At 34.2% G+C, this 17,587-nt stretch overlaps 1 protein-coding gene across 1 annotated transcript in view; it reads left to right on the forward strand.

Annotated features, from left to right (window-relative positions):
- The first annotated feature begins 7,572 nt into the window (after window positions 1–7,572).
- Window positions 7,573–17,587, forward strand: part of LOC106619754 (enolase-phosphatase E1) — a 46,839-nt gene continuing 36,824 nt past the window's right edge. The window contains exon 1 of the mRNA XM_036378082.2: window positions 7,573–7,865. Within this exon, the coding sequence (XP_036233975.2) occupies window positions 7,669–7,865 (197 nt within the window). The 5' untranslated portion in view covers window positions 7,573–7,668. The remainder of the gene's footprint in view (window positions 7,866–17,587) is intronic.

Genomic DNA, 17,587 nt, shown 5'->3' on the forward strand with positions numbered 1-17,587 from the left:
ATGTATGTAGGCACATACAAAGACAATTAATGAAACAGGTTTGAAAATGAGCATTAGCAGTATGGGCTTGTTTAGATCAAAGAACCAAAATGAACCGGAACCGCAAAAATTATTATATTCGATATGTGGAAACAGGAGAAGATATATAGATCGATTCGCTAATTTTAAGAAGTTATAAAAGGTCACATCTCTAATATAGAATATAATAAGCTATGTACCCATATTTTTCTTAAAACATGAGTAATTTATTAGAAAATAAGGTTCTATGTGAACTTTAAGCATTTGTAAAGATTACCGTTATATCGAAAGAGGTGTGACGATTGCTGAATTTCGCTCAATTTCTTACAGAAATATAAGCTGAGTATACGCAATGTATGAGTTTGGCTGAAATCTCTCAAATATTCCTTTTCGTATAGTATATAGTATATACAAGTATTTATATTTTAGGGTTTTAAATTTAGAAAGAATTACAAATATATTCCAAATCCAAAACCTATAGAAATTCTGAAGGCTGTGAAAAAAATGTGCTAAATCGTGCTAAAAAAAATTTACCTAGTTCGAAATTAGAAAGCTTCGACAAATCTTTCTCAAAATGAGCTCCTGTTATTTTTATAAAAAACAATTTGCTTTGTTCCTTTGCGTATTTTACCAAACATTTATTTTATCAGTAACATTAAAAAAACAAATGATCGTATACGAGTACTTCGACGAGCAGATATGAATTTAGGGACTTTTGTATTTTTAATCATATCCTTACACCAATCACACTAGTTTCTTTTTGTGTGTTCTTTAAATGTATGGAACACATTATAGCCCACAAGATGGCCTTACAATATCTTATTGAGGCTCGCCATGGCAATGTCTTTTCTCGCGGTTTATGATTTACCATCTTTTTGATACAAATCCCGTCTACCAACAACATTTTTTTACACAACCTTTAACCCTGAAGTTTAATATAAACTTCATTTCCAATTTTTCTCTTCTAAATATTCTAAATCCTGAGCTGTCTATGTTTAATGCTGCACTAGAAAGGTTACTCAATCTACCACCAATCGACATGCAGTGCGGCAAAATCAACTGCAAGATTGGCGGTGTTAGATGAGTTCTCCATAAGGACCAAAGCAAAGCTCAGTAAGCACAGGGTTGATGGATAAAATAGAGCAGGTGGAAGTCTTTGCGGTCAGGAAAGTGGCTGATATAACTAACAACGCAAACTGCAAATAAGGTAATAATCTCACAGCACATTACATAAGAGAATGTCCTTAGAAGCAGTAAGGCAGTAGTTGTAGTGGCTGCCGGAATGCGGCTGCATATATACTGGGTTCCAGGCCCTAAAGGAATTCGGGTAAACGAAAAGCTGTTGAGATTGCCAAAAGTGCCATCCATTTGGTTACCGAACCCGTACAGGGTATACAGAAGTCACGATATATAATGAAATTTCCGAAAAGGCTGACAGACAGATCATTGGAAGATGGAATGCCTTAAGGACATGCAGGATCGCCAAGATTATGTACAAAGGGCCCGAAGGAAAACATGCATGCTTTTTTACTCACATGGTCTCCATAGGACTGCAGGATGATTGTTGACCAAACGGAAGGTCACAATCTACTCACATCACATGCGAGCAGGATGGGCATAAGTAAGTGCAGGGAAATAGGCATGAGATAGACGTTTTTGTCTTAGATATATATGAGCTTCACAATTCAAGGTACTAGATGAAGTATCAAAATTAGATATCCATTTGATCTTAAAGTTCGCAAAAATCGTTGACGTCCTGTATGACGAATACTTCAGTTCAAATTTAACTGAATCGCCATCTGACATTACTGAGGTCCAGAAGGTATATGTATGGGGGGATAGCCGGACAGTATAACCTATTCTAACCTAACATATGTTCAATGATGTAGACTAATAATATAGGCCACCAAGTGCAGACAAGAATAATGATATCTAGAAGTACTTAAATTTTTGTAAGTCTATTAAATTTTCCACACAGTTTCTCATGTAGAACGCTGAAGTTATGAGCAAACCTAGTGTTACTTAGTCAAGTCAGACATCATAATCTTATTAAGTGCGGATAATCTTAGCATTAATCCGCCGATAGACGACTCAATTCAATTTTTTCCTTACTTGAAGTTTTTGAACAGTATTTTGGTAATTTTAGTACATACTTTTTAATAATTGTTAAAACTTTTAAAGACCCAACACAATGAATCATTCATTTTTCATTCTTACGACTTTTCGTTAGTGCGAGTATATGTCTTATTTACGTTCATATTCAGTTGGCAATTTCAATTAATAACAAATCAGGCATTAAAATTGAATTAGCTGTAAATTCGAGTGGCAAATAACTTTACCACAAACTTGCAGAATAAGCAAATGCCAAAACTCAAATCGTACAATGTCTTAGAAATTACAACTCCAACTACAACAGAGAAGAAATGAACAAGTTAAAAGTGCAAACGACGGCAGCCACATTGTTTAGCAATTTTGACGCTAATTTCCGAATTATGGCCAAAGGCATTTAGTGCGTTCCACGCAACACACATACCTATATACACACAAATGCACACAAGCGCATATCCACCCAACAAGATGCATAAACAAACAGAAACGGTTGTGATATTTTGCCAAAAAGGATATACAAAAGGCTTAATTATAAGAAAACACAGGCAATCGGGAGTAAGTCGAAGCTGGTAGGAGACAAACTACTGAGTGGGCGCCAAGAAAACAGCCAAATGAGTGAATGTTGAGATGATGAGGATGGCGCCCACGCCGACAGCCAACATTTAACGAAGGAAACTTAAAGTTTCTATATAAGAAGCCAATGAGAATCCGAGTGGAAGTTTGTTATTTTGGATTGGAGTGGAAAATTATAATGCACGTGACTAGTTTGCTATTATTTTTTAGATATTTTGTATATGACAATTGAAAGAATAATGTCTAAAAATAGAAATAAGTCTGGATATCGAAAGTATGCAAGGGTATTTTTTGTTATTTTCTTAATATCTTGTGTAATTACAACCCAGGTCCAGGTCGCTACTATCTCTTGAAAGCGTATAGCCGAATTTCGACCCAGCTTTGAGAGTTAGATAGTTTTTGAAATACATGCAAAACTAATAAAACGGTAAATTTGGTCACTTGCATCGCATCATATCTAAAGATAAAGGAGGACTTCATACATATAGCACTGCTGTTATAAGAGCTCTTCTTCATCAATTTGTTTAATATTGTGGAAAAGAAATCCACCACCAATTCTACAAATATCCAAAATAAATTAACAAACGCTTTTATCAAATCGATAAAAATATATATTTAGGACGTTCATGACAAAACAATGCGTGTGTCTATAGATATGGCAGTTACAAAAGTACCATGAATCCAGAACTATTCTAACTCAACCATCGATTATAACATATTTTGAAAATGAAATACCACTATAAATGAATTTTAAATGTTTTTTTTACTAGAATTAAATATAAATCGATTAGTTTTTTTAATGTTACGAAAATTACCAAAATCCTGCGTTTAGCCATTTTTAAGGCCTCATAAGTCGAAATTGATTCTGCAAAATTAAAATGAGGACAAAGAAAAGAAAGCACTGGCCTTATTTGCGTGAAATACCACAAAAAAGTGAAAATGTTTTTGAAGTCATTAGCTTTTAGGTTAGGTTAGGTTAAACTAGACTGGTAGGCAAATGAGCCACGAAATTTTCCTTGATGGTCAAGTTATTATTTCCAGAAAGAAAAGCTCCTCCTGCAGTCCCGATATATTTTGCTCTGATCACATAAAGGAAAATAAGGTAAATCAATAGGATAGAACAAACTTAGCGGAGGTTCCAAAAGAGGAAATTTGCAGTTTAGTCTTGGTTTTTAATTGATTAAAGTCATTTTTATTAACAGTTAAGTTTATTCATAAAGTAGAAAAAAATTCTCGGAAGGATCACAGCCAAAGTATATCATAAATAATATTTTTACCAGCTCTCTGAAGACACTATGCGTTACTCCATCCTGGAAACCGAATTACGCGAATTCTCTGTGCATATTTTGGCAAGCCACGCGCTCATCAGTCGTGCCATGATATGTCAATCTTTGCTTGGGGTAAAAGTGGCTAGGAAACAAAAGGATTGTGTGTAGTTTATGCGCTGGAATTGAGACATTTAACCTACGCCACTATAATTCAAACCGTCGTTTATGGCATTTAGGCGTTGAATCGCGCGGATGACGTGTTGCGAGGTTAAAAACGTGGGGTTACGATAAGAAAACATGATTTTACGACAGGAACAATGGCAAGCGACAACAAGCATTTAAGTGAGAATGTGTGTATGTAGATTGGCTGTTCAGGTTTCCATGCGAGGACGTACAAACGCGTCGATGTTATATACTATGTATTTTATGCTCATAACAGAGCGCTATTATTCCGGCGGCATAAATGGGTAGCCAAATTGGTTCATTGCAACGCAAAGCAGATGAGGAAGAGCAAAACTTGCGCATAAACGACAGAACAAGTTGGTGTTATGAATAATTAAATATTTTACTGAAATGCAGCCGTGATTTTAACGATATGATTACGCGCAAGGCTGTGGGAAAGAAGGAGATTGAGCGTTTGTTGTTTGTAGTTGAAACCAAAATTTGCCAATATTGAAAATAAAATGTAGTAAAATAGAATTGAATATTTCCAGCAACAAGCAACTTATATCTAAGTGTTAACTTTTCTACTTTAAACTTAATATTACTATTTGTTTAACACACACTGCAACTTCAATTGCTTTTTGTTTCAATAATTTCAATTTTCCTGCGATTAACAAGGACTGATAAAGCGCTTTACTACTTAGGCAATGCAAGCACTATCTGATACGATGGTCGTTCAATTGTTGTTAGTTCAACGAAACAATGATAATCACAAGGTATTAAAACGCCTACAAAACGCTAATCCTACTCAACAGCACGCACGGGTGTGCTTACTAACTCTTTTTACCTTAATCCCCAGTGACTAGCTAAAAACAAAGTGATTAACTAAGTTTGTATGCACTGACTAATGTATTACCATTACGTTAAGACCATTCCCCAACTCCAAAGTGCAACGTTTAAAATTTTCCGTAAATTAACGTTTTATGGCGGGAGGCATTTAAACTAAAAAATTTCACTTTTTTGAAGTTTAAATGAACTTTTCTTTTGTTTGCACCGCCAAAGGCTGATAATGTTAATGAAAATAATTACGTTTGGGTCGCAATTGTGGCCACAGCAGTTAACCAGCCAAGTGGAAATTTCAGACGATTGGATTTGGTTAGCCATTACCTTCATTACAAAAACATTACATGCTTAGACAAAACATAAACGACGTTTTCTCCAGGGTAAACTCCAAAACTACTGAACGGATTTTAGTAAAATTTAGCACACTGTATCTAGTTTGATCCAACATAAAAGATAGAAAAGATAGGATAGTTTTTATTTCAATTATGCTAGAAGTAAAACAATTCATCATTAAAAAATATATGTACTTGTATATACATATGTATCGACATTTTAGCATGTGTTCAAAATTCAAATTATTATTACAATATAATTTTCAGTAAAATGGCAAATAAAAAATCCATTATTTTCTCCATTCACAAATATTTGTATGTATCATATTCAAAATTAAACCTCAAGTACAATAACTTGAATTTTTACACCGTCAATAACATTTTAACCTTTACTCGTATATTATATTTGAAATATTTATTATACATAATAGCATTTAACCATGAAAACAAAAAACATAGCATATTAAATACTATTCCTAAAGTACATTTCTGGTTACAGAACTTTTACTCAGTCATTACTCTTCGGCCCGGTGTAAGAATTTATTATGCAAAATCCTAACAATTAAACCCAGCGTGCGTGTTTATTGCACAATGCAACCGTCCCAAATGCTCGTTTTAAGATTATACATATTTGCATATACATATATGTATGTCTATATACATAGTATGTATGTATGTACATATCTACTATCCTATAGTACAGCATCTCTTTTGTTGTGTCTCTGCTTTTTATGCACGCAATTAATTTACGCAATTGTCTTATTCGTTTTTTTTTTATTTATTCCTTCTTATAATAATTTAAAAATGTCAATATTTGCACTCTGTCTTCGGGTTTACTCTACTAAAAAAATACAATATTCTTTCATTCACTCATGCACAAACAATTTTTTATTGTTTTCTTTTAGTTATCTCGGCGCCTGCTGTACATTTTTCGCTTTTTCGCGTTTCATTACGGCTTTGTTTCAGCAACATTTTCTGCACCTTTACCACACAAATAGCATCACAAACTCACATACCTAGATATGTGCAAGCGCATAGCGTCAAAACTTTTGATGAAAGTCATTGCGCCATTTGTTTAGTCTGTTATTGTGCTTTTGTACCAACCTGCTGATGCATATAATTATGGAAATTTAAAATGTACGCAGCAGCAGTTGGTGCCGCGCAAACACACTGTTGCTGCATTTGCTTTGCGACGGCAGCGTTGTTGTTCAGACAACCACCGGTTGTGATTTTCCATCACATTTGTAATGGAATGCGCCAGATATGTGTTCTTATTGCTGTAGTTGTAACATCAATACAAAGTTACATTTCTTTTCAGAGGATATCAGCAACAACTTGTCTTTGGAAATGTTTATGTACTTGTATATTGGTATGCGTGGGTTAAGAAAAAATATACAGCTTTAGTTGCAAGTACATAATTACATTCACTGGTAGATTTTGGGTAATATAAGCATATTCATATCTCAAACCATATTTGCAGTTTATTATGATAGTTTCGATCCTCACTTACCTTACAATACTTCTTCCGATTTCCGGTTCAATTCATTTCCTTAAAATTATGCCCGCATATTTCTGCACACCCAGCCAAAAACATTCAATAGAATTTACAAATAAATCAATACACTTTCACACTTTTTTCTACACTCGCGTTTAGCTTAACACTTAATCGAGACCTTTACGTTATACTATTCTTATAAAACCACATATTAGTGCGCAAAAAAGCAATTTATAGTTGTAATAAAATTCGCCTAAAAACTGAAATTTTTACCGCGTCTTTGCCGTTTCCAATACAATTTTTATTATCCATCGCCATTCAAACTGTTCCAGTTTTCTTCCGCAGTAACACTTGTGTTGCCACTATAGTTCGTTCGCTCAATTATAATATCATTTTTTTATATAGTAAGCGCTGCATCCACTACTATATAACATAATTTTAATATTTTAGGGCTAATATATAATTTAAGTTACCTCTATTTTTTTCCTTATTGAATTTATATGTATACGCTGTCTAAGGATACAAAAACTACGTTTCATTGAAATATGTTTGAGTGTGGCATCACTTGTGTACCAACAGCTGTGGACTAACATCACATAGCTGAAGTGAAATGTTCGTAATCTTTGTATTTGCAAAATAACACAGTTTATTAACTTTAAATAAATAATATCTTGAATTTAAACAAATGACACATATAAAATATAAGTATTCCATGAAAAGTTTATCAAAGTGCTTGTGTTGTGCAAACTGTAAATAATGCCAATTGAGCGCTGAGTCAAATTAACAAGTTGGCCTATAAGAGAAAACAATTACAAATAAGTTTAATGATAAAGTGTTTTGGTTAATTAAATAGCTTATAGTTGTTAAAATGGATACGCCGAAATTGCAACCCATAACAAATAAAGCAAAACATAATTCCGGCAATGCAAATAATAGTGCACAGAGTAATGAAGGCTCTACCGGCAACAATTATGGAGGTAGCGCGCGCTTTAATAACAACAGCGGTGGGAATGGCGCTAACGTCAGTGGGAATGATGTATCTAATCATTCATATGCTTCCAGCGAGTAAGTAGTTAAATTTATTGTTATTCTGACTACATATTTCGAATTAAATGATTATTGTTTTAAAGACCTTTAGCAGCTGTTTGCATTTGACTAATTAGATATTTGGCGATATGCATTATACCAGAGAATGTAAATGAATTTTTTTATATTTACATTCTCTGATTATACTCATTTGATGTTTGTAGTCACAATAGACACTTCATATGAAATATACGTTGTTGAGAGTAAATGAATTGTTGATAGTCATAATAACTTATTGCATATTAGAATAACAGAAATTGGTCGAAACTAAGCATAAGGTTTATATTCCTTTCTTATATTTTAAGAATTTGTGTTTATTTTTAATATTTTTTATTGATTTGTTAATCTGGCGAAATTTTTATACCCCGAACAGCGTATATTAAGATAGTCATAAAGTTTGTAGCACCCAGAAGAAAACCGTATAAAAAATATATATTAATGATCAGCATCGTCTGTATATACGCGAACTAGCCTGTCCCTCAGATTTTGAGATATCGATCTAAAGTCTTGTACACGTCCTCTTTTCCACAAAAAGCTGCTCATTTGTTGGTACAACCGATATCGGAACACTATAGCATATAGCTGGCATACAAACTGAACGATCAAAATCAAGTTCTTGTAGAGAAAACTTTTTTATTTAACAAGATATATATTAATGAAATTTTTCTTGTATGGTAACTTTTTTATTTGTGAAGGGTATTATAGCTTAACTTTTGTTTTGTTCAACATTTTATTAATTTGTTGAACTGGCGAACATTTTTTTTCCCCTATAATATAGAAACAAACGAATTAAAATGTATATAAAGCACCCGATATGTTTGTATGGGGTGGTCATAGGCTTAAAGAAGCGTAGGATTTCTTTCACAGGATTGAGAATCTCTCTAGTGAAGTGAGGATTTTCCCGAAATTTATCTACATAAGTACTAAACTATACATGTAAACTAAAAGATCTGGTAAAAATTTAATTTTTATAACAAAATTATATCACTCTATACAGTTTTTTTCTAATTAAAATAAATTGGTTTTAAAACAAATATATATAAATAAAAAATGTATGTGTCGCTTATTTAGCAGCTTTCCAGCTTCCTTCATTAAACGACGAAAACATGCAAAGTATTAATATAATCGGAAACCATCAACGCTAGAGGGAGGCAACGAGGCCCATATCACTTAAACAAAGCCAAAGGACTTGCGATGCGACCCAAACAAATTATACAAGTATTTTATTTTTAGACTTTTTCACAAGCTGCGATGTCTGGTGGCAGCCGAATTCCTATTTATCACAACTCCATAATACTGCTTGGTGTCACCATAATAACATAACTGATATTAAAAGCATGCGAGGATATTTTTACTTTTTTTCGTATTCACCAGCTTCTCTGCTTTCGCATATATCCTTGTTGTTGCGCCAAAAATGCTACCTCAACAATTTTTTTAAGTGGCTGTTGAGATTTCCTCAGCCCATGCACAACACTTGCGTACTAGTGCCTTTCCATCTCCATTTCATATTTTTTTACGGAAAATTTTAACAGCACATAAAATATAGCTTGAATATTTGCTTTTATGCGCTCATAAGTAGGCGAATTGTTGTTGTTTTTGTGTGTGTGTTTTATTATAATTTTTTTTTGTATCCACATGTGTTGCCCATCATATGTAACGCCAGTCATAACGATGAATTTTTCGTTTGGAACCACCATGTTATAGCTTTTCAATGTAGCAGCTGTTGTAAAAGAAATATTGTATATTGAAAATGGCTAAAACGTGTCGATTTGTTTCCAAACCAAATGATTTGTAATAGTCACAGCAGTATATGTGTAAGGATATTAACTGTTGGCCGCCTTCGAATGTAATATGTATGAGTGTGTACATGTTTACATGCATTGTATGTATGTACGCAAATTTTACAGAATTTGAAAAATTGTAACTCAACCTCCTCACATTCCTTCGTGAACTGAATCATAGAAGACATTTAGCTTTAGGCAACTTAATTCATCTTGCTAACACAACAAGCTTCAAATTTCCCGCAATACTGGCGATTAAGACAAAACCACAATTAACTACGGCTGTAAAAAATGTTAAGAGCACAAGCAAAAAAATACAAAATATCAATGTGTAACAGGAAAACATGCCAACGTTGTTTGTCTGTGTCTAAAATGCCAATTTTTTTTAAAATTTTTTTTTTTTGTTTTTTGAAAACTAACAGATTGCAAGCATCTTGACCGCAGGATAAATGTCTGAAGCCTCACTACTACTTCAAATCGTAGATTTTGCATGAGTTGCTCAACTCAATTTTCCAGCAAATGAGCGCCATATGCTGTAGACTGAGTTCAAATGGAGATGGGCTAATGTAAAGTAAGTTGTCCACTCTGCAGTAACTCTTTTTTTTACATCAACATATCTATTATTAGTCCTCAATTTTTCCATTTTGCGATTTCTTACATATACACAGTGTGTGGACAATTGATTGTAATACGAAACTCAAGCAAATTCAAAAAAAAAACTCTCAAACTCCAAGTTATGCAAATCTCAAAGTTGTGGTTCATCAGCTAACACATAGTACGGATGAGTGCGAGTGCTATGCTCATCATTTCATACATTCTTTCTACGCCACTCTTATACTCTTATGGAAAACTTGCACACACATGCACATGCTAGCCTATTGGCCTTCGACTCAAGTGTCCTTTACGACTTTCAGCTATGGTATGACGTTGGCTACTACATTTTTTCACACATACCAACATTACAATGTTTACTTAGCCAGTCAATGTGAAAGGCACGATTTTTCACGGCGGTAGAAATACCTTCACATGCGGCTTGTGGGAATTCAATTTACACGCCTGTTTTTTTTTTTAACAAATCCTCATCGCCTTACCACTTTATGAGTTCAACGAAACCAGACTTTTATCGATAATTGCTAAAACAATTTCAATATGCATGTCCGCTGTTTTTTTTTCAATGCCACTGTACAAGGAAAACAAAGTCGGCAAAAATTTTTCCAACGGTAACAAAAGGTAATTTATTAAAATTCCTGAGTGCTTCACATATACATAGTATTCATGAAAAAAAAGTGTAGTAAATAGAAAAAACACATTCCTGAAATTAACGCAATTAATTTTGCATGTTAAAAAATTAGAACGCTCACCGTTGTTGAAAAAAGGCCAACCCACATCAAACCAGAAAAACTCCAAAGAAATTAATAATAAACAAATGACGTTGAAAATCTAAAGAATAATGCTTACATATATAAAGAAGAACAAAAACGTAACAAATAATTTGAAACGGCTGTTTTAGACATATAGCATATACATATATCCACACATACATACATGTCTTATGGCATTCATCGTTGGCCCGCATACCTGTTAAAAGTTTGCAATATTTTTAAGTTATTTGCACAGCAGTGGTCACTCAAAAGGTCATTTTGTTTATTATTACCTCATTTATTATCGCGCTCAGTTTTTTTTTAATTTTATACCCTCCTTGTGTTTCACTGACGTCTGTATTTAAACAACTTCATCTGCCTCTTAGCTTTCATTTGCACCTTTTGCGCATATTTCAAGAAAACTTCCTTACCATCATCCCCCTTACACAAAATTTGGTAGGAAAACTCTAAAGTAACAATACCAATTTAAGAGCTGCATAAGTGGGTCGCTGCAAATTTTTTCGGTTTGAAGAAATTTGGTAAATAATATTTTTTTTATCTTAATTTTTCTTTGTTTAAATATTCTATAAAACAAAAATAGATGAACATGAGCTCATGCCAAATTGTATTCATTCTATAATCTTAAAGGACACCGCCTCAAAATGCAATAACAAAATCTATCTGTGCAGAAATTCTCGCGCCATTCTAAAGTTTCTATAATAAAATACAAATTTTTGTTATATCAGCAAAAGAGTATTTCTCAAAAATTTTATTGAGGTGATAACCAGTTATAACTTCAGGCTGGGTTTTGTTACGTATACGCCGCCATTGAAATTCAAAAAGAATCGAAAACTAATCTTAAATCTGACTAAAAACTGCAGTAAAATGTTGATAAAAATATTATGTGCAATCGTTTTAGCTTAAGGTAACTTGCACTTTTTTAATTCTTTTTTGGGAATATTTTATTTGGTAAAAATAAATTTCAATCAGTCTCATTTTGTAATATATTATTACTAGTATTTCAGAGTATACAAAAGAAAACTCTTTGTCATTTTTTTTATTTGGAATTTGTTGTTTGCTGAAGTGAGCGTCTAAAAAAAATGAGGTGATTTGGTCGCTTGAGAACATCTGAAATAGAAAAATCAAAAAGAATATTGTTCTGCGAGCTTTTAATTCTGGATTCATTAACTCATTCATTGGATGAATGGTTTAAACAATTTCGTTGAAAAATAAAATAATGGTTGACTTCGAAAAAAGTGATATTTTTTTAAGTAGATATCGGGCTGTAAAATGGAAAGTTAGCGATAAAAAAATCGTAGTTCCTACAAGAGCTATTGATAGGTAGAATAACTTATTAAAATTTCAGCCCAATCGGTTAGAAAGAAAGTTTTTTGTTATCCGGGCTGTACGTAAGAACGTTGTTTCGAGATAAACGCGTTAAAAGTTTCAACAACAAATTAAATATGTTATATTTATTATTATAGACAAAGCATACTACATACCAATCGTCTATCCCTGGAGTCCAAACTAAGTTACGAGTTTACTACCTTACATATAAACCACATACCTCCCTTACATATAAAAAAGCCACTTCGACATTCGAAACCCCAATGAACATGTTGAAATGTCTTAACACTAATGTAGAACCTCTATTTATCACCTTATAGCCGTCTATTTTCAAGACGTTTAATGATTGAACATATTCTACGCAAACATACTGCGATAAAAAACAATATTTTAGTAACTGCTTAACCCACCTTCGTATATGCGTACATAGCTCCCCAACAGCAATATTTTATAAATGGCCACTAAAGTATTAAGGTGTGAATGAAAATTAACACATAAATTTTCAGCCTCCTCAGTATAATAGCCTCAAACGTTGCCCCCTACTACCTCCTTACACCCTTGTATCCCAACTGCTTGCTATAGCATATAGCCCAGGGCTGTTTAGATGCTATGGACCATTTTCTTATTTTACCTTTGCATTTTTCGTGTGCATTTTGTGTATTCTAATGCCTGTCTTTTTTCATTTTTGGACTTTAGAGGTTTTGTCGTTTCCGTGCGACTAGCTGCTGTCAAAGTTTTTCAATAGCCTTTGTGTGCATGTTACGTTTGTTTGCGCATTTTTTTTTTTTTTTTTGTTAGCCGGACTACGAATTGAAGCCAATTGACGCCTTTGCTACGTGATGTCCTTCCACTTGCGGCTACTACTGTTACTGATACTGACATTTTTATTATGTTTCATCGAATTGTATCGTTGATTATGTTACAAACGGCTATTCTACGCGCTGGCTTCTTCGCTTCATATTGCACCCCTCTAATCGCCTACACACTCGTGTATTAGACTGACAACAACATCTTGTGTGGATGTGAGTATTCTATATGCCAGCCAGAGTGTTTGTGCGGCGGTTGGTAAAATCATGTTTAATTTATTTTCTCAAACGTACTCGCTGCAAATTAAAAATAAACAAAACTTGTTTGCATTATTCCACAACGCCAACATACAAACATACATACATACTATTTACTGGCCACAAATGCGCTTGTGTGTGTTTTAGCCATTTACCAATGCTTGCCGCTGGCACGGGAACGCTCTGCGTCAGCACGGCGCTGCAAGTTAATGAAAAATCGCGGATATCCTTTTTCTTTAATTATGATTTTAAATTAAAATATTCAAAACCAAATGCTGCGCTGAAATTCAAATTTGTATTTATATTCTACGCCAATGGCCAGACGACATTTATTTATACTACTTTCTTAAGGCCGGCGTTAAGCAAATGCAGAAATGAAATCAACTTCCTTTCGAGTATGACAATAAGATGCGCGCCGCTTCCGCTTCTACTAAGTAAAAGAAAAGAATACGGAAATAAATAAACGTCACGACTTTTCCACCAAAAAAAATATATATATTAAAAAAAATCAAATATCCAATTGCTAGCCGCCTGCAATTTACTGTCAGCGCATAACTCATCCTCGCTCACAGTATATCCAAAAGTAATCCTCAACCAACGCCAAGCCTTCAGCAGCAACAGTCGGTGAAGGAAAATTCAAGACGACAGCAGGAAGACACCATTTTGAATAACAAAATTATCAGCTGTGCAAACTTTCACCTTAAGTTGCAGAGCAAAGAAATAAAAAGTGAGGTAAAAAATGTACACCCCTCCAAAAGGAGCAGGCGCAAAAAAAGAGTCGAAAGAAAACTTATCCACACGCCGGTGTGTGCGGCGCATGAAAAAATAAGGCCAAACCATACATACATATGCACGTAGCTACATTCTTCAGTTTTAGCCCGCGTCAGTTGAGGCTTCTAAATTCATTTGGGATGGCATTATTAACACTCGACTAAATATGCATTTCTTATGTCAACTCGCCGAAGTTGAAGGAAAACAACAAAAGAAGCACCGAGTATTGCACAATTTATTGGTTTTGGTAGCAAAGAAAGCGTGTGACGGCGGTGGTAAATTTGCGGCCTAAAGGTATTGTGCTGCAAAATATTTTAGCGAAGCATTATATTTCCTTGTAAAAAAAAAAGAATTTAGCTAAAATTTTGTAATTTTCAAGCCGACCAGACCAGTTTCCGGAAATTGTAAATAAAACGAAAATTTTATAATCTTCATCAATATTTATTTTGTCGCCTTCAAAATATGCTCCCTCTGAAGCGATACACATATGCCACCTCTTTTTCCAATCATCGAAACATGCATTGTAGGCACAGGATAGCCTTCAGTTCCCTCTGCGAATTTTCTTTTACGGCCTCAATCGAGTCGAAACGGGTTCCACGGAGTGATAAGTTGAGTTTTAGAAACAAAAAAAAAATCGCATGGGGCCAAATCCGGATGATCGAAGTTATTGAACGAGTTTTTGGTCATAAAATCGTTGTTGTTGTTGTAGCGGCAGAATGCTGCCGAGTTGACAGTCCTTGGCCGGAATAAATCCGGGTCCGTTCCGGTTACGTAGACCCGACTGTCGTGGGAACGAGTCATAAAATCGTTGCACACGATGGTCTTTTTGCAAAAAATTCAGCTTTTTTGGAACAAGCCGAGCGTCTCATGCCCAAATTATCAGTCAAAACCAAACGAGCTGCTTCACGGCCGATGTTTAGCTTACGTGGTATCTCTCTAACACTCGCATAGCGATGTTTGAGCACGATTTCCTTCACTTTTTTGATGTTATCGTCGGTGGTGGACGTCGAAGGAACGAGGCATGTCTTCGACGGTTTCTCGACCATTCTTAAAGGCTTTGTACCAATCATAGACTTTGGTTTTCGATAGAATAAATTCACCATAAGCCTTTTCTAACATTCGCAACGATTCCGCACAAGAAATTTGGTTCGAAAGACCAAATTTAATGCGAATTCTTTGTTCAATATTTTTTTTCTATTATAAAAATTGCCAAACACTACTGAGATCGACTGATTTCAACAGCTGCTGCAAACAAACTGGTTGACAGATCACGCTCATTTTTGACATAGTAATTAAGGACAGTGCTACCAACTTAACAAAAGAAAGTGCTGAAGAATATTTAAAGTGGGCAGTTTAAATGACAATTTCCGGAAACTGTCTGGTTACAATGTATCTTAATAACATGGCTGGAATTGCTAAATTCGCACACATCCGAAGTAAGTAGCAACTCCGCTTACTATACTATCTCTTAGTTGATAATACCAGTATATTTTATTATACCAGTTGTTTGTTCGATACGTAAATTTCAGAAATTTGCAGATTTGAGATCTTTATGCGCGAATTATTACTTGTTGAGTAAACTAAATAAATAAGTTGTTTAAAATAAGGATAGATTTCTAAATTTGCTTTCTACTGGTGAAATTATCAAACATTAGCAGTGATTAAAAGTTATATATATTCAGTCCTGCCATAAATTCTGTTACAAAAATGAAACGAAATGGCCACCTTTTTGCTTTTACACAATTCCTAAAACGATTCGACCATTGATCAATATCAAGCAGCACACACAGTTTCTATTGGTATTGAAGACGCTGTTCGAACCAAAGATTTCTTGAGACTCTCGAAATTTTTGTGGGGTATTCGACACGTCATATTCTCCAACTCTGACCACAAACTGTAGTCCAATGAATTCAAAACTGGACTTCCAGCCGGCGACTTCATCTCCAGCTATAAAACCAGGAATATTGCTTTTAAGCTACTGCTTATAGACTTGTGTGCTACAGCGGAATCTTGCTGGAAAATCAAATGCTCTCCATCGAATAGAGTATTGCTTAACTGCTTTACCACGCCTTTAAAACATCCTGCTGGTACACTTTTGCCCCACTTTTAATCTCTTTTTTTACTGAAGTAAGGAAATGTAACCCCTTTACAGGGGACTCCCCACCAAACCATTACAGCAGGTGGATGATTGGTGGGCGTTGAACACTTTGAAAAAAAAATTTTTGTTTTCGATTTTGTCGTTTTGCTTATTAAACTTTTTCGGTTGACACTTGTGTGTGACCCCTTGTAGTGATTTACGTTTTGACTTGAGTAAGAGTGCATCGAAAAAATAATTTCAAGGAAAATTTTGTACTTTCAAGTGTGGCTAGTGCGAAAGTAATAGTATTTAATTAGTGCTGAAAATTTGGAATCTTCATCGTTATTACAATTTATTTTGATGGAAATGTTGATACAAATTTTACAAATTTCAATTTTATGAAATAAAACTTAAATGGTCCCTTGAGGAACCATCGGATGCTCATCAATACCCACGTACGTAAATTTATTGCATAAAATGTGGCATATCTCTTCGTTTATCATCACAGCAAAATATTTTCTAGGTTTTCATACTCACTAATGTATCTTTTATCAGTTACTAATCGTTTTAATCCAATTTCAATAAAATATGGATTTTTGTGAAAATATATACTTAAAATGTATTTCTGATGAGCAGCTAGTGGCTTCTCAAAGGACCAACCAATAAACAACCTGTAAAATTTAAAAGAATAATTTTTAATAAAAGTCATAGAACAAATGTTATAATAAAATATTTTAAATAAATCAGTCAAAGTTATCAGACTTTTAAGGGTTAAGAAAGGAGCATAAAATAAGATAAGTAAGAAGAGTTTCGCTTTTATAACAAATTGCCCATATAACATAAGTTTTTATCGTTTCTTTTAGAGCCACAATTTACCGATCCGCATTTTCACAAGAATATTTTCTTCAGCGATGCAGCTCACTTTTGCTTGAATGGGTACGTTCATAAAAAAAATTATCGCATTTGTAGGGATGATAATATCCAAGCTATTGAGGGAATCATTGGTCCATACTTCTTTAAAAGTGAAGCCGACCATAATGTTTCTGTCGATGAGGACCGCTATAAAGCCATAATTAATGATTTCTTTGTGTCAGAATTGGAGGATGTTGATGTGGACGACCTTTGGTTCCAACAAGACGGCCCTACATACCATACAGCCAACGAAACAATCAATTTATTGAAGGAAACTTTTGGTGAGCGCTTTATCTCGCATCCTGGACCTGTGGCATAGCCGCCAAGATCATGCGATTTAACACCGCTGAACTATTTGTCGTGAAGTTATGTGAAGTCGCTTGTCTAC

Source organism: Bactrocera oleae, chromosome 2 (genome assembly GCF_042242935.1).
Source record: "Bactrocera oleae isolate idBacOlea1 chromosome 2, idBacOlea1, whole genome shotgun sequence".
NCBI classification, from domain to species: Eukaryota; Metazoa; Arthropoda; class Insecta; order Diptera; family Tephritidae; genus Bactrocera; species Bactrocera oleae.